The sequence below is a fragment of the Pleurodeles waltl genome, chromosome 8 (assembly GCF_031143425.1).
Source record: "Pleurodeles waltl isolate 20211129_DDA chromosome 8, aPleWal1.hap1.20221129, whole genome shotgun sequence".
NCBI lineage: Eukaryota > Metazoa > Chordata > Amphibia > Caudata > Salamandridae > Pleurodeles > Pleurodeles waltl.
The window spans coordinates 408767789-408791908 of NC_090447.1; the positions used below are offsets into that span (position 1 = coordinate 408767789).

The 24120-nt window shown below is 47.5% G+C and overlaps 1 protein-coding gene across 2 annotated transcripts in view; it reads right to left on the reverse strand.

The window, feature by feature from the left end:
* Window positions 1-3114: 3114 nt before the first annotated feature.
* GABRB3 (gamma-aminobutyric acid type A receptor subunit beta3) overlaps window positions 3115-24120 on the reverse strand; it is an 887545-nt gene continuing 866539 nt past the window's right edge. For both annotated transcript variants that reach the window (XM_069204276.1, XM_069204277.1), the window contains one exon: window positions 3115-5831. In XM_069204276.1, the coding sequence (XP_069060377.1) occupies window positions 5481-5831 (351 nt within the window). In that variant the 3' untranslated portion in view covers window positions 3115-5480. The remainder of the gene's footprint in view (window positions 5832-24120) is intronic.

A 24120-nucleotide genomic window follows, 5' to 3' on the forward strand; every position in this document is an offset into this window, starting at 1 on the left:
ATGCACCTTCACCCAAAGCCACCAAACGTACACCTCCTACAACCACAACCTCTTCCTCCACTCCCAAACCCCCTCCAGCTACCCGTCCCAGTGTTCCTAGGAAACTTTTCCTGTCCAACCTTGACCTCATTCCCTCACCTCCCCGCCCCTTCAGTCTCCTAGGGCCTGACTCTCCAGGTCCCAACCTAGTACCTCAGCCACAACATCGGCGGGACCAGTGGTGCCAGTAGTCACCGGATTATGGAGTGCACCAGGCAGCAGGGCAGCCAGTGTGGCAAGGAGCCACAGCACGGACAGTCCCCCACCTGTCAAGCATCAAAAGTTGGCCATTGCCCGGCGGGAGAGGGGAAAGAAATCAGCCACCAAAGCCGCTCCCAGGGGTCCAGTTGGGAGTGTGGAGACAGCTGCGACACCATCCAAGGTGGGGAAGGGGCACAGTAAAACCGGCAATTCTGGGAAGATCAGCACGGCGGACAAGACCGCCAGCAGCCCCACTTCCCAGGGGAAGACCGCCAGCAGCAGCCCTGCTGCCAAAGACAGGACCACCAGCAGCAGCCCCACTGCCCAGGAGACGACCGCCAGAAGCAGCCCTGCTGCCAAAGACAGGACCGCCAGCAGCAGCCCCACTGCCCTGGAGACGACTGCCAGCAGCCCCACTGCCCAGGAGGCGACTGCCAGCAGCCCCGCTGCCCAGGAGAAGACCGCCAGCAGCCCCACTGCCCAGGGGAAGACTGCCAGCAGCAGCCCCGCTGCCCAGGAGGTGACTGCCAGCAGCCCCGCTGCCAAAGACAGGATCGCCAGCAGCTGAACCGCTGCCCAGGACAAGACCGCCACCAGCTGAACCGCTGCCCAGGACAAGACGCCACCAGCTGAACCGCTGCCCAGGACACCGCCACCAGCTGAACCGCTGCCCAGGACAAGACCGCCAGCAGCTGAACCGCTGCCCAGGACAAGACCGCCACCAGCTAAACCGCTGTCCAGGACACCACCGCCAGCAGCACCGCAGGCCAGGACAAGACCGCCACCAGCTGAACCGCTGCCCAGGACACCGCCGCAAGCAGCACCGCAGGCCAGTGAGCGCCAATGCTACTGAGTCCGCCATGGGCAGGATGATGCACTCTGGGCACAAGGCCCCCTCCAGAACCAGTGGAGAGTTACATCCACTACCTGGGTCCTTGGCAGGATGAAGCACTCTGGGCACAAGGCCCCCTCCAGAACCAGTGGAGAGATACATCCACTACCACAGTCCTTGGCAGAATGAAGCACTCTGGGCACAAGGCCCCCTCCAGAACCAGTGGAGAGATACATCCATTATCTCAGTCCTTGGCAGGATGAAGCACTCTGGGCACAAGGCCCACTCCAGAACCAGTGGAGACATACATCCACTACCTCAGTCTTTGGCAGAATGAAGCACTCTGGGCACAAGGCCCCTTCCAGAACCAGTGGAGAGTTACATCCACTACCTGAGTCCTTGGCAGGATGCAGCACTATGGGCACAAGGCCTCCTCCAGAACCAGTGGAGAGATACATCCACTACCACAGTCCTTGGCAGGATGAAGCACTCTGGGGACAAGGGCCCCTCCAGAACCAGTGGTGAGATACATCCACTACCTCAGTCCTTGGCAGGATGAAGCACACTGGGCACAAGGCCCCCTCCAGAACCATTGGAGAGATAAATCCACTACCTCAGTCCTTGGCAGGATGTAGCACTCTGGGCACAAGGCCTCCTCCAGAAACCAGTGGAGAATGTTAGCCACTTGAGAGACTGTGGCTTGGCACTCCCCAGGATTGAACAGTGGGCAAACCACCCATTGTAGAGACTTGAGAGACTGTGGCTTTGCACTCCCCAGGATTGAACAGTGGGCATGGAGCCCCCTCGTGGATCTGGCGTCGTGCACTCAACCGGCTGAGGTGCCCCCCCTTCCCTTCCCCCTGAGGTGCCTGTTATATTCTAACTGATGCCCATGCAGTGTTCTCTCCGTCTTGTTTGGGTATCTTGTGTGGGCCTCGCCCATGCCTTTTGGGCCCAGTGATCCACGGACTATGATGGTGGAATCCCTTGGACTTGTGTTCTTGGTGTATATAATTGTATATAGTATAAATGTATATATTTGTAAATATTTTTGATGTATGTAATTGAATATATCACAATTATTCGACTCATTTCCTTTTGCCCTTGCATTCTTCCAGGGGGGATTGGGGGGCGTAACTGTTATGTATCAATATGTGTTTGTGTGTGTGTTGTAGTGGGTGAGGGTGGGGGTGTTGCGTGTGTGTGTCACTGTTTTTTCCCTCCCCCCTCCCCTGTGTCGTAGGTGCAGTACTCACCGTTGTCTTCACCGCCGGCGTTCATGCTCCTGGTAGAGGAGCAAGAAGATAAACGCTGGCAGAATCTGGAGCTCGGGCTCCATGGCGTCCAGATTCCTCGTGGGGTGTGCAGAGGTGCTCGTTTTCCCTTCTGATTCCTGTTTCCGCCGTGTTTTTGTTCGCGGTGAATCCGCCCCGGAAAAGGTGGCGGATTGGTGGGTTGTAATAGTGTGGGCGGTACATTGTCCTCCGCCTGTTTGTTGGCGGTTACCGCTGCGGTGTTTGTTTGTACCGCCACGGCGGTCGGAGTGTTAAAGTGGCTGTCTATGTTGGCAGTTTCCGCCACGGTTGTGATTCCATTTTTTTTACCGCCGGCCTGTTGGCGGTTTTACTGCCGCTTTAACACCGACAACTGGGTTGTAATGACCCCCTTAGTGTTCAGTTTGGCCTGTTTCGAGGATGTGAAGGTTTCCTCGTTTTGGGGGGTGAAGTAAAAACATGTAAACAAAAATCAAAAGTGAGAAGTGTCTGAAAATATGTTGTACAAAAATGATTCCTTCACCTTCAATTGTTGATTCTTCCCTGCACCTCTGAGAAATATTTGGTTGTCCCCTTGAACAACGTAATTAATAAAAAGTATATATACATACCTCCACAAAAACGTCTGGAAGGATTTTTCCTCATTTAGTAATTAAAAAAAATCGGACATTAGATCTGATAGCCTCTCGATTCCCCGTAGAAATGTATTTCAGCCAGCATATAGTTGCCACCACAAATTTAAGAAATTAAGGAATGCAGTGCATCTTTGCAAACATCCTTTCTTTTTTTATTAAACTGAATTTCTTTAATCAACATTCTCTTCTCTCATTCGACTGTTGAGTTGCATTTCCAGGACAGAGAGATACATACATGAATGAACTATGCAGAAATGATTGGGTTCTAGTGTAGTGACTTTACAATGGATAAATCAACATGAATTTAGTCACCATAATATTCTAAAGTGTGCATTCTCAACACAGAGTAACCCTGGAGGTATGGCAACTCAATTATTAAATAAGTCTTCTGCTATGCAAACTACAAGGAGATGGAGAGGTTAATGAAAACCAACCACTGAATATACATTGGTGCAAAATGGTTAATGATGTCATTCCGAAGATGAATCTTATGAATTCTTAGTTGTCTGTGATAGAAATGTTTCATACAAAAAATATATCTCTGTTTAAGAAAGATCTGTTTTTGCTACTTAGTAAATTATATGAATGTTTCAGAAACATGTACAGTTTTGCTTCTTCCTATTCATTTTAAAAAGTCTAGCTACTGGTGAGAATGTGGAGCATGATCAAAATACAAACAATTTGCTTGTGCATTGAGTCTCTTTGCATAAAGTAATGCTGAACATGTTAATTTTGAATGAAGATACAGTGTGTGCTATCATATATTCTTCATGACATTTTCATGCTACAGATGCTGTAATTGAAATCTAAATCTGCATACCACAAACAATGGTATGGGTGCATTTAATTTATTACTAATAATTATTTTAGAAGTGCTTTTGTTTAAAATTGTATGCCTATATAATAAAAAATGGAAAACTACACTAAGTATGACAATTCATGCTGTCAGAACTGCAAGCACAAAATATCTTGGCAAAGTATGCCTATATATTCATATTATGCAAATGTATGTTGTATTAACGTAAAATGTAATTAGAAGGTAGGCTTAACTGGAATGCATTTGTATTAGAAAGAACAATGGACTGCATGGGCAAGCGAATAACAACCTGAGACTAAAGTGTTATTGACTTCATTAAAAAAAGTGGACCCTTCACTGACGAACCTGCTTCTGGGTGTGCTCTCCCCCCTCTTCCCTTCCTCCATCCCGGGGAATCCACTATCACCTCGCCCTCTACCCCTTCTCTTCCTCCTCCACACTCTCCTAAATCCCTTCACTCCCTACCTCTCCCTCCTTCTCCCCCTCTGATTTGCCAACATATGGTTCCCTCCTCTCCTCTTCTCACCCTTCTCATCCCTCTGCCCCCACTCCTCTCCCCGCCCTTCTGTGCCCTTTCCCACTGTTCACAATGTTGGATATAAACACACCCTTACACCCCCGCCCCTGACTCTATTCTACCCTCTTGTGACTTTCTTTTCTGCATTTGTATATGTTTACCATTATCAGTTGGTGAGATTGAGCGTATCCCGTAGTACACCTGCATTAGTAGTGACAGCCTGCATTAGTAGTAACAGTCACTTTTTGTATTCTTGTATTTTGGTATTTATACATCTTCGTACATCATTGGTGTTGTTTACCTCTGTAGAACTTTTTCTGAAACCATGTTTTCTGCACAGCCTCTCCAATTGACTATGGTGAAGTTTGTGAATTTCTGCTACTTGATAGGATACATCTAGATTCATGAATGAAAAAAATCTTCATTGTCCCAGCTAATCAGAGAGCCTGGTCCTAGGAAACAAGTTCAGAACTTTGAGACTGCCTGAGTGGTGATAGTAATTTGTACTAAAAGATGTACATCGGGAGCCAGTCCCAGTGAAAATACCGTACATTATGATACTCTCAAATCAAATCAGACTACATCAATCGCTAAACGAGCCGAGCGTTTTGAAATGATTATATATAAAAAAGGCATGCCTTCAAAAACGTATTAGTGCGACCCTGTGCACAGGAATTTCCTAATCAAGAGTATAAAAATAACTTAGGAGTGGATTTGGGCAACAATAGTATAAACACAACAATTAGGCATAGGAACAACTGTCAAAGAAAACTTTTGTCATTAAATACAAAAAAAAAAAAAAGTTGACATATAAAACGATGTTCTTTTTAACGACCGGACCTTTAGCTCTGTGTTCTATATTTCAGTTGGTACACTTAATTACATATGTTGACATACTGTACTGCTTCAAGATCATAGCTGCAACGCAATGACCCATGAGTTGACAGTCAAAATAGCTGCCTGATTCATCTGCATATGACGTAAAAACTCCGATACCAAGGGCGTAAGGTTTCATTCAGATCACGTTTGTTAAATATAGGAAGAACTTTCATGTGACCATGTCGCTAAGTTAAAATGCCCTTGTCTCAGGATCATTACGTATTTGTATAATACGAGTGCACACACATTTGAGAGGCATGTACACGAGTACTGTAAAAGAGTCAAATCAGTTAACGTAGTACAGCCAGTATATTAGGTTGAAGAGAGAGAAGGTGATTGGAAAAATGAGCCGTGACCATCGGTCTATAGAATTCACATCAGTCAGATCGGGGATTTTAATTTTTAATTGTGACGACCTCCGCCTCAAATGGTTTTTCTTGGTGTGAGGAACAGTTCTTTCCAATGTGCGGTGTCCATGGTTGTCTCTAGCCATGCTCGGTTTTCTGCACTGGATTCCTGAGTTATCAAAGGATGTTGTTGAGTTTCTAGCCTCCATGGTGCTCGTTGTGATTTCATTTCCCGTTACCTCATTATGGATCTCTAACGTTGTTAGAAGAATGTTTCCATGTGCATCCACCTAGGTGAAAAAAAGAAAAGCTCTCATTAGACGGCAACTAGCACATTTCTGTATCAGACACAGTTACATATGTCTCTGTATTAAAACATGGGTCTGTGTCTAAGAGGTATGTGCTTTCCTCAAAACCTTTAAAACCATTAGTGTCCTTCGCATCACTAGGGACACTTAACAACCCAACTCCTTTTTGTATCTTGAAAACATTCTTTCCTGTCTGTGGTTTTCATTTTTAAGACAACACATAACAAAAACTATCAGTATTAACCAATCGTGGTGTGAATGTATTTGTACTAACACATCTACTGACGGAATCGGTGCTCAAGCTGAAGATCAGAGGTTCATATCCCAACTAGGACCACTCAGTCTCTTAAATGATGGATAAAGTGAGAGCCATTCAGGTGGCTGAAAGTTAACACCTGCTATTAAGCTATAAGCACAATTAAGTTTGGCGGAGCCAAGATGGCCGCCTGAGCACATGCACTTCCTCGCTGCTCTGACAATTTACAGTCCGTAGACCCCCTCCCGAGCCCTCTGTGCAGAACGGTGGCACCAGAGAGCTGGAGAAGCAGATGCAACCCCGGGGGGGATTAAAAGTGAGCGCCTCTGGGTCCCTTCTGGATCAGATTACAACAAAGGGAATTGAGCATAGCCGCGAGACGAGCAGTAGCTGGCTCCCGTTGAGGCCGAGAAAAAGGGTTGTGAGACTGGGCATGACGGCACCGACATGCTGCATTCACCCCACGGGCCGTTATTGCTGTCCTACACAGCAGGCTCCTGGGTGGACATTAGGTGGCTGCCCCACCCCTGGAAGGAGATGGAGATAGTGTGGGCAGCTCTGGTCCAGAGTCCTGAGCTGGGGGGCTGACCAGCTGGGGCTGATTCGCGAGATTGCACCACAATCACTGCATCAGTGGGCACAGACGAATGGTGGAGAGTGGACCCTCCCCTTCATAAGACAGTAAGTGGGACTTTACGGACATTAACCCCGGCCATACTTTTTTGGGACAGGCTGGGTGTGGTCTGGGGTGCGCCGCAGACCATTCCCATCTGGCAATCCTTTGACGGCTGCATGGTGAGCAACAATGGAATACAGACTGAATCAGATCAGTGTACTGCTTGCCTGACACATACATTTTTATAAGGTGCGTCTCAGTGTGATCAGTGGACCTGCAGTGTGTGGGGCCCTGTGTGAGGCTGCCCCACAATGTAGTGTGCAAAATGGTGTACACTGTGCAGAGAGTCCAGGAAACCACCCGGTTTGCAGAGGTAAAAACTAGACCACCTAATGCTCTAATTTTTATGGTAGCTTGGTCGAGAAGGTAGGCTTATCTTGGGGAAGTGCAATGCACTTGTTGTACTCACAGCATCAGTAAATGAAAACAACTCGAAAATAACTTGTGACCAATTAAAAAAAAAATACTTCATATTTTTAGAAAAAATTTTAAGACCAAGATCAGCAAAATCGGGTACATTAAGTTATGAATTTTCAAACTTTGAAAATGTCTCAGTTCTGTACGTAATCATGCACCATAGGAATCACTGGAGAAGTACTTTAAAAATGCATATAAAATCAGGCAATGCGTTTACTAATGTCTCCTCTCAGTTGTAGGTCAAGGTCGTAGGTGGGCCCTGTGAGAAGTTCGGCTGGTTCTCGCAGCTGCAGAAAGTCTTTGGAGCGGGTGCAAGGCCACTGCAGGAGACCACTTGGAAAAGCACTGCACAGGCGGACTTCACAGTGAGTCTGGGGTGTGTACCCTTGGGTTGTCGAGGTCGCAAGCGCTGGGGGACCCTTAGAGTGCAGCTGGATCTTCGGTGCATGGCACAGGGCGGCTGGGTGCAGAGCGAATTGGTGAGCCAGGAGCTGTGCGCAAAGGTCCCCTTGGGAGCAGCAGGTGAGTTGCTTTTGAGGGTCGCTTGCAGGTCAACAGGGGCACTCTGGTCGGAGGTCCTCCTGGTCCTTTTGCAGTCCTGAGTAAATTGTCCTTCTGGTGTCCGACGTAGAGTGACCAGTACCTGGGGCTATTGCACTGTTCAGCCACTGGAGTTCCCAGTGCCACCAAACTTGGCACACTTGCTGGTTTTGCTCTTGTGGTCATTCGAGTGGAATCTGGTCTCGCTGCGGCATCCTGTTCCTTGGTCAGCAGCCGGTCAGTGAACTGAACTTCACTGGTCTTTTGGTCTTTGCAGCAGGAGAGTGATGCCTTCACTCTGAAGGGAGATCTTTGGTGATTTTTAGAAGAGTGGAGGTCCTCTGGCGGTTTGTAGAGTCTGTCCGATGTCCAAGCAACCCCTCAGGAGTGAATGTCAAGTTCTGGGTGCAGCAGGACTTCAGTTCTTGACCCTTGGATCTTCTGTGCTGCTGATCTTCTGGTGTCCTTGGAATCTGATCTGCAGATCTAGGGGTGCCCACTAAATACTGCATTTAGAGGGCGTTTAGGGGAGTACCTAGTAGTGACCAATGGTTCATCTACCTTTGGGTGGCTACACCGACTAAGTGACCACTTCCTGTGGGAAGAGGTTACTTCCCTATCCCTGATAGGCTATTTTCCTACCAGGCAAGATGGTAGAATATTAAATTGAGAGGTCACCTCGCATGCAACACCTTAGGGGTGGTGCAAGCTAGTGATGGCCATTCCTCCTGTCCTTTGTGTGTTCTCCCTGCTGTTGCTCCCATCACAGGTGGGGGTTTGCAACGGAGAGAGCCATTGGCTGCTAGCAGCAGGCCTGGGGTCTGAGTTTCAAAGGTGGTAAGCCCTTTGAAGCTCACTAGCTGGGCAGTACACATTCCTGCGGAGGGAGGTGTGACACCTCCACCCAGGAAGGGCTTTGTTCTGGGACCTAGAGAGGAGGAGCTCTCACCCCACGGTTCCAGAATCTTATCTGGTGGTGGCAGGTTGCTTGTGACCGGCCGGCAACCATGCCAGTGTTAGTTATCTTTGCAGGGGCCACCTCTAAGGTGGTTCCTGAGGACATTTTGCAATAAATCCAATACTGGTACCAGTTTGGATTTATCATACTGAGTTGTTTGATACCAAACAACCAAGGGTTCAGAGTGGCCATCATGAAGCTGTGAGACTCGCACTGACCTGTGTCCAGTACATGCATTTAAAATGACTGCTCTGTTCACTTACTATGTCCTAGGTTTGGCAAGGACACAGTAGGGCCATATTTCTCAGGCATGTAGGTCCACACATACAGTATAGTTCAACCTACCTTAAGGCTAGAAGGCCTGCAGAGGGGTGAAGTACTAATATTGCATGCAGTGTGTACTGGACAGGGCACACAGGCTGTGTGCCATGTCGAGTTTACATTTTAGGATTGCACCAGGACACTCAGCCTGCAATGGCAATGGGTGCATCTAGATGCATGGCCCTTGAGGGTGGCACAATCTGTGCTGCCTCCCTCAGGTGCCCACACTTAGTATCCCATGCCCTGGGTACCTTAGTACGATTTACTAGGGACTTATATTGACAGGTAAGGGTGTTGCCAATTATGCCAATACATCACAACAGTTTTGGGAAAGAGACCTGGCCCTGGGAACCTGGTTAGCAGGGGCCCTGGGCACTAACAACTTTGAGACCACATCAAATACCAGGCAAAAAGTGGGAGCTAACCATGACAAAAGGGGACTTTTCTCACAGGCCCCTTGGGTACTTTAACCCTAGATGTACGCTAGTGGAGGATTTGCGATGGGAGCTGCCCAACCTTTTCCCCCGCCTCCCTTCTACATCTCTTGTAGGAGCAGAGACCCGGAGCCTGTGCTGTGTGGGGTGATACAGGTGGCCTCACTGTGGACTATTGCGGGCGGCGTGTTGTGGAGTGACAGCCCTGTATAGTGGTGTGAGCTGGACAGGGCTGCACCTGTTTGAAGGAGGTGAGGCAGGTGCTATGGATGCCGCCCAAGCCGCAGTGTGACCTGAAAGCTGCCCCGAAACAACAACATAAGATTGAGGGCAGGTTTCTGAAGATGGCACAGAGTGCGACACTTGCTGGCGCACCCCAGTCTGGAGACACACAGCCACCCTCCACCTTATAATTAAAGAATGTAATCCTGGAGGGAAATCGGGCGATCACATAAAAGATTGATGGGGTGGTCACCACAGTGGTGCTTCTGAGCCAAGACATGGACAAAATGAGGGATTGTGTGAAGGAGCTTGGCACGAAGGCTGATGATATTGAGGGCCTTGTGGTGTCCCACACTGTCAACTTGCAAATTAAGAATGGCAACTACAGTGGCAGGAAAACAAGCAGGCAGACCTCAAAGACACGTTAAGAGGGAACAATGTACGCATTCTGGGTCTGCCGGAAGGGGACCAAAACCTTGCCTATGAAAAAATACTTAGAGGGTTGGCTTCCACCTTTTCGCCACACTTACGGAGGGTTCGGAGGGTGTGCAGGTGGACAGGGCACACAGGCCACCAGATAAGATACCGCAGCAGAGGATCATGGCCAGGATTTTGTGATACAAGGACAAGATGCAGATACAAGTGGTGGATTGCTAGCAAGATACAGTGGAATACAACTGAAACAGAATATCCTGTCATCTGGATTATGGTACACAGAAGAAAAAAAGAATGTTTCTGGAAGTGAAGAAAAAATTGAGGGATTGTGGACTCGCCTATGCAGTGCTGCCTCCGGCGTGTCTTCGGATCAATCTGCAGGGGAAAAGGCACTTCTTTGATCATGCGAAGGACGCCATGCAGTTCGAGGAAAACCACTGAATTGATACACTAATGGACATAATGGAGGGGACTCTTGCATTTCATTTTAGGTTGGGGGCAGTGTGTAATGCCTGAAGAGGTGAGGTGCTGATAAGATGAAGTAGTAGCTTGAGGTGGGGTGGTTACAAGTTGAAATGACTATGAGGGTCATTCTGACCCGGGCGGGCGGCAGTCGCCGCCCGCCTGGCGGGAACCGCCAAATGGCCGCCCCGCAGTCAAAAGACCGCAGGACCATTCTGACTTTCCCGCTGGGCCGGCAGGCGCCCGCCAAGGGAGCGCCCGCCGGCCCAGCGGGAAAGGGCCTGCAACACAGAAGCCGGCTCCGAATGGAGCCGGCAGTGTTGCAGGTGTGCGACGGGTGCAGTAGCACCCGTCGCGATTTTCACTGTCTGCTATGCAGACAGTGAAAATCATGCTGGGGCCCTGTTAGGGGGCCCCTGCAATGCCCATACCAGTGGCATGGGCAGTGCAGGGGCCACCAGGCAAAAACCGCCAGAAACAGGCTGGCGGGAAGGGGGTCGGAATCCCCATGGCGGCGCTGCTTGCAGCGCCGCCATGGAGGTTCAGCCCAGCCAGGATCCCATGGAGGTTCAACCGCCGGATCCCCTTTTCTGACCGCGGCTTTACCGCCGCGGTCAGAATGGGCAATGAAGCACCACCAGCCTGTTGGCAGTGCTTCCGTTGCCCGCGGCCTTGGCGGTCTTGGACCGCCAGGGTCGGAATGAGGGCCTATATTCCCAATGTCGGCTATGATAAGAGTGGTTATCTTTGTTGTTTTTTTCTTCTTGTTCTCATGTGTGTTCATTTACCTTTTTTGTGTCACTGCTGAGTGGTAGTGGTCTCTGTGGTGGCCCTTCCTGGGTACTGTTGAAACCACACACTAGTGGGGTGTTGATAACTGCATTATGTTGAAGAAAAGGGTGACACTGATTGTGTCCATTGTTCAGGTTGGGATTGGCCACAAGAGAGGGGGGTGAGTTTGGGATACTGTTGTTAGTTTGGGGTAGAGCTCACATGATCAGCAAACAAACAGTTCACCACCACACGCTAGGCCCTGGACCACAGGGGTGGTCTCTACTGCAAGTATGGGGGTGTTCACATTGTCGTGGAATGTCAAGAAGATACAGAGCCCAATTATAGGACAAAGAATATGGACTTATATTTGAAAACGGCAGGCATGCATAGTGATGCTACAGGAAACGCACTTATTCCCTACAGAACACAAGAAACTTTGAGCCAAGTAGGGGAAAGGACGTTACCGTACACTAGCTTCATATCATGTGCGGGCAGGGTTTTGTTTTGGTTTGATGCCAGTGTCCCTGTCAGAGTAGATACAACATTCACAGATAAGGATGGGTGCTATGTGGGAGTGGTAGGCGCTGTTGGTGGGAAACCCAAGGTCCTCCTCAACACTTATGCCCCAAATATGGTCACCCCAGAAGTCTTTGAGAGGAAAGTGAGAATGCAAACGCCATATGTACAGTATGACCTGTTGTGGATGGGTGACTAAAATTGCATTCTAGACTAAATGCTGAACACCTTGAGAGCTACTGCTAGACCACTAGGAAGGTCTTCCCGGGCTCTGTTGGAGGGCATGGACACACTAAATGTGGTGGTGCTTGGGAGGACCCGACATGGGTAGTTGAGGGGGTAATCTTTTTACTCGCCGCCGCATGGTACGTTTACTAGGACAGCAAACGTGTTTTTGCAATAGAAAAAATAAAACCTAATCATTATTACTAAAGAGAGAGAGAGTCATTAAAATGAAAACTGTCATAGCTTTCACAGTTTAAAAGCACGCTCTGAATTTTACATAATCCTTGCAGCCTGAATTGCAAAACTCGTGAGCTTGGCAAATTCCGGAAGCTAAATGTTTCTTTCATAACCTTTCTTTGACTTATAAGATGCAACTAAACATCGTCTTAAACAATAGAACCAGTATTAATGATACCTTTTCACATACTGACCTGGTTTGGAATGCGCTGACATACATAGAAGATAACAAATGTTTGTAAGAATGACTTAACATTATGAAGGGATGGGAGAGGGTATTAGAAATTATACTCATGTATGTAATATTGTTCTTGGAGAATAAAGAAACCATGTGGGAAAGGAAGTGCATGTATCCAACCCTTCTGTTTGTTCAAGAACAACCATTGCATTAATCTGCAATCCTTCAAGAAAATGTTTACAAATGTTAATTGTTGTTGCCACTGAAAATGTATAAAAATATGTCAGAATGAAAGTTAGATAGATATAGATACTACGGAAGACAGAAAAAGAGACCCCGAAGCTGATGTTCTGAGACTCCTGAGATACCAATATTGACTCCTACCTTCATTGCATAAGCTGCCTGGCTCAAAGGTTTGGCTACGAGATATTCATTCATTCTGCTGCAGAGTAAATGTTAGAATTGTATTGAAACAGGAATCAATAAAGTGCTACAGAGTAGAGTGACAGCAGTGATCACTTGGTGCTGATAGACGTGGGAAACTGTGTTACAGCAGGGACGAAAATACTTTTAAACCTATTTGTGAATTTTTTCCTGACTGAACTAAAAATGAGAGTTTAGTTCTATAAAAAGTCTTTCATTCTGTAAAGTAGAAACAAGCAGAATAGGGACAGAATCAGGACACACTTCATGTGTGTTTCTCAATGACTTGATTAATAAAGATGTTTACTAACTGATTCTTCCAATAAAGACTTCAAATTCTATAAAACTCTCTTTATTGACTTAAAGAATCAAGACTATAATTACATTTGAAGTTTATAAGTATTTCATTGCAGCTTAATACCTAACAGCCACCTGAAAGAAAGATCCATGCCAAGGGCCTGGAATAAGAAGTGTAAGTGGTAGCAGTGAGAAGTAGATATTCATTTACAAATCAGACTGTGCTTCAGTAATGAGAGTGCACCCAGCAGTTAATCTGGTCGCAAAATGATGGTTGAGTGCTAGGAAAAAATAAGCTTCAAATATTAAAAAGACGGTTGAAGTTAGGAAAAGATAGTAATAAATTACTCAGATGCCTGGAGCCTGATTGCAACATCGAAAAAGGTGTGGTTGATAAGGTGGTGGTCCCAGTCGCAGTTGGCAGTTGCAGAACCAGTGGGCGAATCTGACGAGTGTGAGTATTAATAGGCTTGCTCCGTTGATATATGTGGAAATTGAGAGATTCCTTTCTTTCGAATTTATAATACTGTTGAATAAGTAAATAGGTTATTGGACTAAGAAGTAGTCTAAGATCCCGGGATAGATAAATAAGGTAAATAGAGAATTGTCTGCTAAGAGAGGTGTAAGTCATGAGACATCATCAACATTACACCAGGATAGGGAAATAATAGAATATTTGTGTGACTGTACTAACAGAAATTGGTGATTGGGGAAACTGATGCGCAAAGGTGACTCATCACTAATAGGGCGACTTCTCACAGGTCGAGAACTCACTCGAGTTAAATAGTGGATTTAAAAAAAACAGAAGGTTATTAAAAGTCTTGCACCAATAGATTGAGAGATTACCTTTAATTTCTTTAGAAAAAGCATACAAGATTTATAGACTCTTTGTTTTTCTAGCAATTTTTTTTCACTGCCACAGGAGGAAATTGTAAAGGAGGGTGAACCGCTGCAAAGAATGAGTTGTGACACAATTGAATGTCACACTGCTACTGGTCAGTTGGTGTAAGAGTTGTGCTGTGATTGGTTTTAGATGAGGGTATTTCTGAGAAAATAATACATCTTAAGGAGAGCTTGCATTTACATATATTGACTCCGATAAACCATTATTAATTCTTGAGAGGCGTGACATATTTGAAGGCAATTATGTTGATAAGGGGAGACATAGTGCTTCCAGTTAGACAGGGTGAAAAGGCTCTTCCGGAAGTAACACCAGCATACCATTTGATGGTTGAGCGAGGAATACATACATATATTCAGCTTCAAGAATGGAACTGGATTACTGAAAAGGCGGGAGATTTGAGAGTCTCACAATGGGGAACAGTTGATTGGGCAATTCGTAGACAATTAAGAGATATTCTGTGTGATTTAAAGCCACCTGCTAGAACTACGCAATTTGAGGCATTGAGTAAATGGGAGAGAATGACTTTAAAACATAATAAAGAAAGATTTGAGAAAAGAACTAAGAGAGCATTGAGAAGGTTGTGCTTGCAGAGAAGTTGTAAGGGACTGGCCACCGACAAGAGAAAGAGGTCTGTGTACCAATACTGTCTAGGCCATTGGGGTGCTATGAGTATGAGCTTGCAACCATCTGTTTTCATCTTCTTGAGAATTCTTGGGATTGATGGGAAGGGGGGAAAAGCGTATGCAAAGATCCCGGACCACCGCATTGAAAGAGCGTTCCTCCACGACCCTGGGAGTGGGTATCGACTGGCGTGAAATTGGCAATTGCTGTTCTGATTTGTGGCAAATAGATCCAAGGTTGACCGTCCCCATCATTAAAAGATCTTGTCCAGTTCCCTCAGATTGAGTTCCCATTCATGGCAGTTGTCGTCCATCCTGCTGAGAGAGTCCGCCAGGGCGTTGTTGATACCTGGAAGGTGTTCCACTCTCAGAGAAATCTTGTGAAGAGTGAGCCATTCCCAGAGAGACTGTGCTTCTCTTGAGAGGGAAAGAGATCTTGTTCATCCCTGCTTGTTGACGTAGAACATGGTTGTTGTGTTGTCTGTATGGACCAACACTGAGGATCCTGAAATCCGTGGGAGGAACGCCTTGAGAGTAAGAAATATTGGGCCTCATTCCAACCGAGGCGGGCGGCGGTTGCCGCCCGCCTGGCTGGAACCGCCAGATGGCCGCTCCGCGGTCGGAAGACCGCTGGGGCCATTCCGACTTTCCCGCTGGGCCGGCGGGCGCTAGCCAATATAGCGCCCGCCGGCCCAGCGGGAAAGCGGCCTGCAACACTGAAGCCGGCTCCGAATGGAGCCGGCGGTGTTGCAGGTGTGCGACGGGTGCAGTTGCACCCGTCGCGCTTTTCACTGTCTGCTAGGCAGACAGTGAAAAGCATACTTGGGCCCTGTTAGGGGGCCCCTGCACTGCCCATGCCAGTGGCATGGGCAGTGCAGGGGCCCCAAGGGGCCCCAGGACACCCGTTCCCGCCAGCCTGTTCCTGGCGGTAAAAACTGCCAGGAACAGGCTGGCGGGAAGGGGGTCAGAATCCCCATGGCGGCGCTGCTTGCAGCGCCGCCATGGAGGCTTCCCTGAGCCGGGGTTAATCCGACGGGAAACCGCCGGACCAGGTTCTTCGACCGCGGCTTTACAGCCGCGGTCGGAATGGCCCAGGAAGCACCGCCAGCCTGTTGGCGGTGCTTTCCGTCGTTCGCGGCCCTGGCGGTTTTTACCGCCAGGGTCGGAATGACCCCCATTGCCTTTAACTCTAGCAGATTTATGTGCAATCTTTTCTGCTAACGTGACCATTTTTCCTGAATGCACATGTCTTGCAAATGACCTCCCCAGCCTTCCAATGAGGCGTCCGTTGTGATAATGAAATCTGTCATTGGGGTTAGGAAGGTAAATCCCTGAGAGATATGGCTGGTTTGGGACCACCACCACATGGTCTGCGCCATCCTTGGTGTAATACTGATTAAATTCTCCAAGGACCCTTGAGATTGGGTCCATTGCAGTTGCAATTACTCCTGTAATGGCCTCATTTTCAACCTTGCTAGGTGGACGAAGGTGATTGATGAGGAAATCATTCCTAGGAGTGACTTGAACGTTCGCACTGAAACCGATTTTCTTTTTAAGACCAGGGTAGCCATGTTGGGTCGCCTCTGTTGTCGTGCCATTGAAAGTAAAGTCTTTCTTTTAACAGTGTCTAGTTCCACTCCCAAAAAGACTATCTTGTGTGATACAAGAATTAAAGATTTTCGGAAGTTCACTGTTAGGCCTAGGTTGTGAAATAATGCTAGGCACGCACTGGTGGCTTTGGACACCAGCTGCGACATTGGAGCCTTCATCAGCCAATTGTCCAAGTACGGGAAGACTTGAAAACCCTTGTTGTGAAGGGAAGCTGCTATTGGCGTGATACATTTTGTGAAGATTCTTGGCGCTGACTTTAATCCGAATGGGAGAACTTTGAATTGGTAATGGGCACCGGCTACGGTGAAGCGGAGATATTTGCGATGCTTTGCATGTATAGGAATGTGGAAATGGGCATTCTGGAGATCCAACTCTCCAGTGTTGAGAAACTGCAGGATATCCGACAGTGTGATCATACGAAAGGATTGTTTCCTTATAAACTTGTTCAATTGTCTGAGGTCTAGGATTGGTCTCCATTCCCCTGAATACAACCTGAGTCCCCTCTGATGTGCAGAGACCTCTTCTATCGCACTCTTGGAGAGCATTAGGAGTGCTTCTTGCTGAAGCAAGTAAAGATGAAGTGGATGCAATTTCCCAGGAGGGTGGTGTGGTGGTTTCTGTACAAATTCCAACGTATGACCGTGAGCCACTATATACAGCACCCATTTGTCCGATGTTATGTTTTCCCAATTCTGTAGATAATTTGAGATGTTCGCTTCGACTTGATGGAATTGTGGGAAACATGGAAACGTAGCCGTTGCCCGAAGAGTATCATGCTTACAAGGTAGATCCTGGGATTGTGAGCTCTGTTTCCTTCTTCCACCTTGTCTGATGTAGGTGGTCGTAGATGGTTGTCTATAAGACTGTTGATAGGCCGATCTGTAGTGTGGCTGTTGGTACTGCCTATGGTAGGAACCACAAAACGAAGAGAAACCCTTACCTCTGGCTCCCCAAAAGGGCTGCTGCTTGTACTGAAGGGTACCCAGAGAACGAGCAGTGTCCGTGTCCGTCTTGATGGTCTGTAAGGCGTCATCCATATGCTTGCCGAGGAGAGTTTCGCCACCATAGGACATGTCTAATATCCTGGACTGGACCACAGGCCTGAAAGAGGTTGCTTTTAACTATCCTTGGTGGCGCAATACTGCTGCTCCCGCATGCTGCCGGAAGCCCGTGGAGGCTATATCTAATGCGCAGCCGATGTTCTCTTCTGAAGTACGTTCTTCATCCTCCAGTATTTTACGTGCCTTGGTTGTTTGTTTTCCGGAATGAGCTCTATGAAGGTGTTCATGTCAGATCACATCTGACAGTCATAGTGACCTAAACGCGCCAGAGAGTTGGCTGCACGGACAGTAATAGCTGACATGGACAAGTATCTCTTGTCCACGTTGTCCAGGCATCTGCCTTCCTTATCTGGTGTAGTAGATATAGGCATCAACGGATTCTTGGAATGTCTTTGCCTGGGAAATGACAGAATCTGGTTTTGGGTGCCCTGTCAAACATGCTGGGGAGTCTTGTGTAGCCTTGTACTTTTTATGCAGCTTCTGTGGAACTGGTGGAACTGTTGCTGGATTCTCCATAATTTTAATACTTTGACTCCAAATAAAGTCTATGATTGGGTTTGCTCTCACCAACTTTCTTGCCTGTTCTTTAAAGTCATTGAGGAAGCATTCAGACTGAGAGACAGATGTCGGTAAATGAAACCGTATGGCAGCTCTGTCCATTAACTTATGAAAATCTCCTATATCCTCCGGTGGAGAATCTGATGGATGAGGAGGTGGTGGCAATGGCGTAGGAGCTAAATATTGGTCCCATTCATTGTTAGGATGTTGGGGAGTTGAAATCTAATCTCTCCTTCTTCCCTTTCATCCTCTGAAGAGGAAACATCATCGATGGGAGGGGTGGCTATTTGTGACTTAGGTGTAAGCCTGGGAGTTGCTGAAGTCAGAGGTATACTCTTTGGTGTAGCAGGAGAGGAAGGTAGAGGCAGCTGCGTCTCAGCTGCAGTTGCAAACCTCTTCTTATAATCCTGTAACATGGATTGCAACTCTTGAATTAAGGAAGCAGGCATTTGCACAGTGTCTCTCGGCTGATATAATGGCTCATAATAACATCTTTGATGTGTATAATGTTGGAAAATGGGTTATTGGTAAGGGTAGGTAGGTACCTACACTTAGCAATAGGCCACTAACCTCCACTAAGGTCCAGTTAGGTCTCAGTAAATTAAACCCAGCTCAACCCTTGGTAACTTGGCAACAAGCGCAAAGGCTTAACTTAGGAGACAGAGTGTAAAGCATTCAAATATCACAAAACAGTAATTAAATAAAACACAGGAAACAGTTTAAAAATCTAAAACCAATTTATAAAAATAGATTATACTTGTATCTTTAAAATGACACAAAACCGAATAAAATTGGATAAGGGGAACCGGAGATATGATTTTTTAAAGAATTATTGTTTTTTAGCGCTATGAAACAAAAAGCGCCAATCGGGCCATCTGGTTGCACCTCGACCGGGGCAAAGACAAAGTTTAAGGCCGACCGCGATGGAGCCCTGCTCGGCTACAGGCCGCGGGAGGCCTCGGTTAAAAGTTTACCTTCACACTTAGGGGGTTATTACAACTTTGGAGGAGGTGTTAATCCGTCCCAAAAGTGACGGTAAAGTGACGGATATACCACCAGCTGTATTACAAGTTCCATAGGATATAATGGACTCGTAATACGGCTGGTGGTATATCCGTCACTTTACCGTCACTTTTGGGACGGATTAACACCTCCTCCAAAGTTGTAATAACCCCCTTAGTCTCTTTTTCGAAGATTTTCTTCAGCGGGACTAACCCGCCAGTCCAATCCGACCTCCTGGAGCCCTTCTCCGGATACACGTCGCGGGAATCCTCGGTGGAGATTTTTACCTGCGGACTTAGTCGTTTTTTCGAGGTGAAAATCCTTCGACCGGGGTAAACCTGGATCTTGATCCGACGTCCCTGGAGCCCTCCTCGGATACGCTGGCTGGGAGGTCCCGGTCAACTTTTTACCTTCGGACTTAGGGCCTGATTACAACTTTGGAGGAAGGTGTTAATCCGTCCCAAATGTGACGGATATACCACCAGCCGTATTACGAGTCCATTATATCCTATGGAACTCGTAATACGGCTGGTGGTATATCCTCCAAAGTTGTAATCAGGCCCTCAGTCTCTTTTTCGGAGATTTTCTTTACCGGGCCGAAACAGCAAATCAGGCCGGGTTGCGGTTGAGGCAAGCCGGCTAGAGTTGCAGCGGCGGGTCGGTCCCTCTATGGAGCTTTTTTTCAAATGTTCTCCAAACTTCTGGGGCTTCTCCCAGATGTCCTTTTAAGGTTCTTTTGAGGTCCACAGCCCACCCCAAGGGTCCAGACGTTCTGAGATGGTCCTTGGGTGGTGCGGACTACAACTCCCAGAATGCACCTGGCACAAACTCCTTTTTGGCCACTGGGCAGTGGTCAGCTGGTCGCTTTCTTCAGGAGTTGGTGCAGGGGACTCTGGTTAGCAATTTTGCACCTGTAGCAAACAGGGAGTCCCTCCTTGAACCAGTTGAAGCCAGGCAAAGTCCTTCTTGTGGTGAAGCCCAGGTGTGCAGCTGGTGCAGTCCTTCTGAATGCAGGTTCCAGGTGCAGGCAAAGGGTCCAGCAGGGCAGTCCTTCTTCTTCTGTAGTTCTTCCTTGTTGGATGTGGTAGGGAACTGAGCGGTGGGTGCAGGTCTGTCAGTTTTATCCTTGCTCCTGGGTGAAAAGCAGGGGGGTCCTGGTTCTCCAATCAGGTGCAGGGTCCTTCCCCCTGTGATGACCACTTCCTGGGAAGTGTGGCAAAAATCAATCCCAGGAGGCAACATTCTCCAAAAATCCATCATGGTTGAATCTGATTTTTGGAGGTTACATCTGGCTGAGCCCACCCACTGGTGTGGCTAAAAATCATAAACACACCCCTCTCCTGCCCTCTCCTGATCTAATCAAGGGGGCACCTAGTTGTCTGGGGTTGCAAGACGTGGGGGTGTTGCTGGTTGCTCCAAATGTCCTTCTCTGCCTTTGAAGACCAGTTTGGCAGCCCTCTCCCTTCCTGCCTCACCATCTGCTGAGGGGAGATTCCCTCCCACAGGCACATTCCTTTGTGTGAAGCCAGGCCACTTCACACCTCATCAAGGCAGCCTGGCTAGGCTGCTAGAGGCTGGTCAATCAGGGCACAGCAGCAAAAACAATGCAGGGCTGAAATTGGCAACTTTTCAGGTAAAGTTTAAAACTCTTTACCTGAACAAGTTATATTTAATCCAACAACTGGAAGTTGTGGGATTTATTATAACAATTAATTTGATACAAAACTCTTGATATCCATCATTTAAGGGGACTTTAAAAATTAAAATAAAGTCTCCCCATTCTAGCCTATGGAGGCCATTCACTACAATGAGGGAAAAACGAATTTGGCTGTTTTTTACCTCACCAGGGCTTATAAAACTATTTTTATAAGGTCCCTGCTTATAGTTACATGGCACCCAGCCCTAGGGGCACATAGGGCACACCTAAGGGGTGACTTATATGTAAAAATAAGGTAGTTTAAGACTTTGGAACTACTTTTAATTCCAAAGTCGAATTTGCATATAACTTTAATTTAAAAGCAGCCAGAAAGGCAGGCCAGCCTTTAAAATGACACTGGACACCTCAGCAGTGCACCTGCTGCGGTCCCTAAACCTACTTGCCCTACCATATACTAGGGACTTATAGGTAGGTTAACGTAGCCTAATTTGCATATCCATTTTACACAGAGCACAGGCCCTGGGACTGGTTAGCAGCAACCAGGGCACCATCAGAGTCAGGAAAACACCAGCAAAAAGTGGAGAATGGGGGCAAAAAGTTAGGGGGCCTCTGCAATCAGCCCTGTTTTCTCACATATAATAAGACTGATACTGTTGCTCGTACTCATCCTGAACATCATCCTCCTGAGATTTGACATGCAATTGGGATGGGCTGTGTGCATCGCCAAACAACCCTTTATCTTCTGACTCCTCCCAGTATAGTAGGTGACTAGGAAGTAAGGTTATCATCTTACTAGGTGATGTATCTGCAGGATAAACGGTAGATCTAGACAATGTCGTAATCTTCACTGTGGCTTGAAGGTCAGGAGATCCAGAAGAAATGGGGGATCACGCTGTTTTAACTGACAGGAACTAGTGGCATTGTCGACAATGTCGTTATCGATAGAGCTGACGACGATGGCCTCGTCAACAGTGTGGTTGTCATCGACGGTTTTTTCGCTGACAATGGTCTCGTCAATAGTGGCGTCAGTGATGGTGTTCTCGTCGAGGATGTTGTCGTCGACGGTGCTTTCGTTGATGATGGTGTCGACGATGGTGCCCTTGCCGTTGGCACTCTCATAGAGCAAAGTGACTCTGAAGGTGATGCTCTCGTCGTCGAACCCTTCAACGACAAAGTCTTTTTCTGGAGCAGATTTAGTCAACGGCTCATACCATGGCTGTGCCTTATCAGTGACTCGGACTGAAGGGATTGAAGCCTGATGTTGATGTATTCATACTCGACAACGGTCTCATCGACGAGACGGTGGCGACGGTAGCTGTGGTACCTGTTGTCGTTGTTGCTGTTGTCAACGGTAGTGTCGTCATCGACTTGAATTTAAGCAAAACCTTTCTAGAAGTGGAAGGTTCTGATTAAGGAGAACGGTGGTGGGATTCCTTCCTGCGACGAGGAGAGGATGACTTGGAAGAAGTTTAACCTTGTAAGGTCTTGGCACCCTCTTTATGGTTTGTCTTGTGGTGTTTCCTGCGTTCCTCAGCCTGTCCCAGGTCAGCAGATCTGGACCTTTTATGAGGCTTTCCTGGATCACTCTTGTTGGACTTTTGCTTATGCAGGGTCATCCCCAGACTTTTTTTGCCTCCTGCCTCCTATTTTTTTCTGACCTGTCGCTGTTGGCTTTTGAACTCTGAGCACTTTCCCACTGCTAACCAGTGCTAAAGTGCATATGCTCTCCTGTTTAAATTGTATGTAAGTGGTTTATCCATGATTGGCATATTTGATTTACTAGTAAGTCCCTAGTAAGGTGCACTAGAGGTGCCAGGGCCTGTAAATCAAATGCTACTAGTGGGCCTGCAGCACTGGTTGTGCCACCCACATAAGTAGCTCTGTAATCATGTCTCAGACCTGCCACTGCAGTGTCTGTATGTGTATTCTTACACTGTAAATTCGACTTGGCAAGTGTACCCACTTGCCAGGCCTAAACCTTCCCTTTTCTTACATGTAAGGCACCCCTAAGGTAGGCCCTAGGTAGCCCCAAGGGCAGGGTGCAGTGTATGGATAAGGTAGGACATATAGTAATGTGGTTTATATGTCCTGACAGTGAAATACTGCCAATTTCGTTTTCACTGTTGCAAGGTCTGTCTCTCTCTCATAGGATAATATGGGGGCTACCTTTAAATATGATTAAAGTGTAGATTCCCCTAGAGAGTAGATGGACATGTGGAGTTTGGGATCCCTGAACTCGCAATTTAGAAATACATCTTTTAGTAAAGTTGATTTTAAGATTGTGAGTTTGGAAATGCCACTTTTAGAAAGTGAGCATTTTCTTGCTTAAACCATTCTGTGACTCTGCCTTGTTTGTGGATTCCCTGTCTGGGTCAGTTTGACAGTTGGGTTGTTTTTCACCTCACACCAGACAGTGACACAAAGGGAGCTGGGGTGTGATCTGCATTTCCTGATTAGCCATCTCTGCTAGGAGGGAGGGGTGGAGTGGTCACTCTCATCTGAAAGGACTGTGCCTGCCTCTGACAATGCTGTCTCCAACCCCCTGGTGTGTGTCTGAGGCCTTGCCTGGGCAAGGCAGGATTTCACAAGAAGGTGTGAGTCCCCTTTGAAGGAAGGTGACTTCAAAGACTAAAATGGGTATAAGAAGGGCACCCAAACTTACAAACTTTAGAAACACTTCTGGAATCAAGAGGAACCTCTGCCTGGAGAAGAGCTGATCGCTGAGGAACAAGTGCTGCCCTGCCTGTGACTGTGCTTTGTGGAGCTTTCCTGCAGTGCTGCTTCTGCCTGAGTAAGAGGGCAAAGACTGGACTTTGTGTGCCTTCCATCTTGAAGAAGAAATCTCCAAGGGCTTGATGTAGAGCTTGCCTCCTGTTGTTGAAGTCTCAGGGATAGCAAAGACTTCTTCCTGCCAGCACCTGGAGTCTCTGGAGAGACCCCTACTCTGCTCTGTGGTGCCCTTCCAGTTCCTGGGACCCTGAAAGGAGAGGCTGGCAGCCTAAGGACAAAAATACACGCACCGAGGGCCGTGCGGAGAAAAGATCGACGCGAATCCGATCGCGGCTGAGAAAACGACGCGACGCCGGCTCCGCAGCTGAGAAACGACGCCGCAGGAAACGCGACCGGAAAATCGACGCCCGGAGCAGGAGAAACGACGCGCAGCATCGCTGACGAAGGCTGAGAGATCGCAACCAGCGCCGCGGGACTTTCGGACCGTCGCGTGGCTGGCTTTTTCGACGCGCCTCGCCGTGCCGAGCTGTTTTCGACGCATATAACCGTGCAGGGTTATTTTCGACACACACCGCCCGTGCGGGGTTATTTTTGCCGCAAACCAGGTACATTTTCACGCTAGCAGCGCTAGTGTGGTGTTACAACTACCTAAAGACTCTTTTTATTTTAAACCTTTAAAAAAATCATAACTTGACTTGTGTATGTTGGATTTTTGTCGTTTTGGTCTTGTTTTGTCTAGATAAATATTTCCTATTTT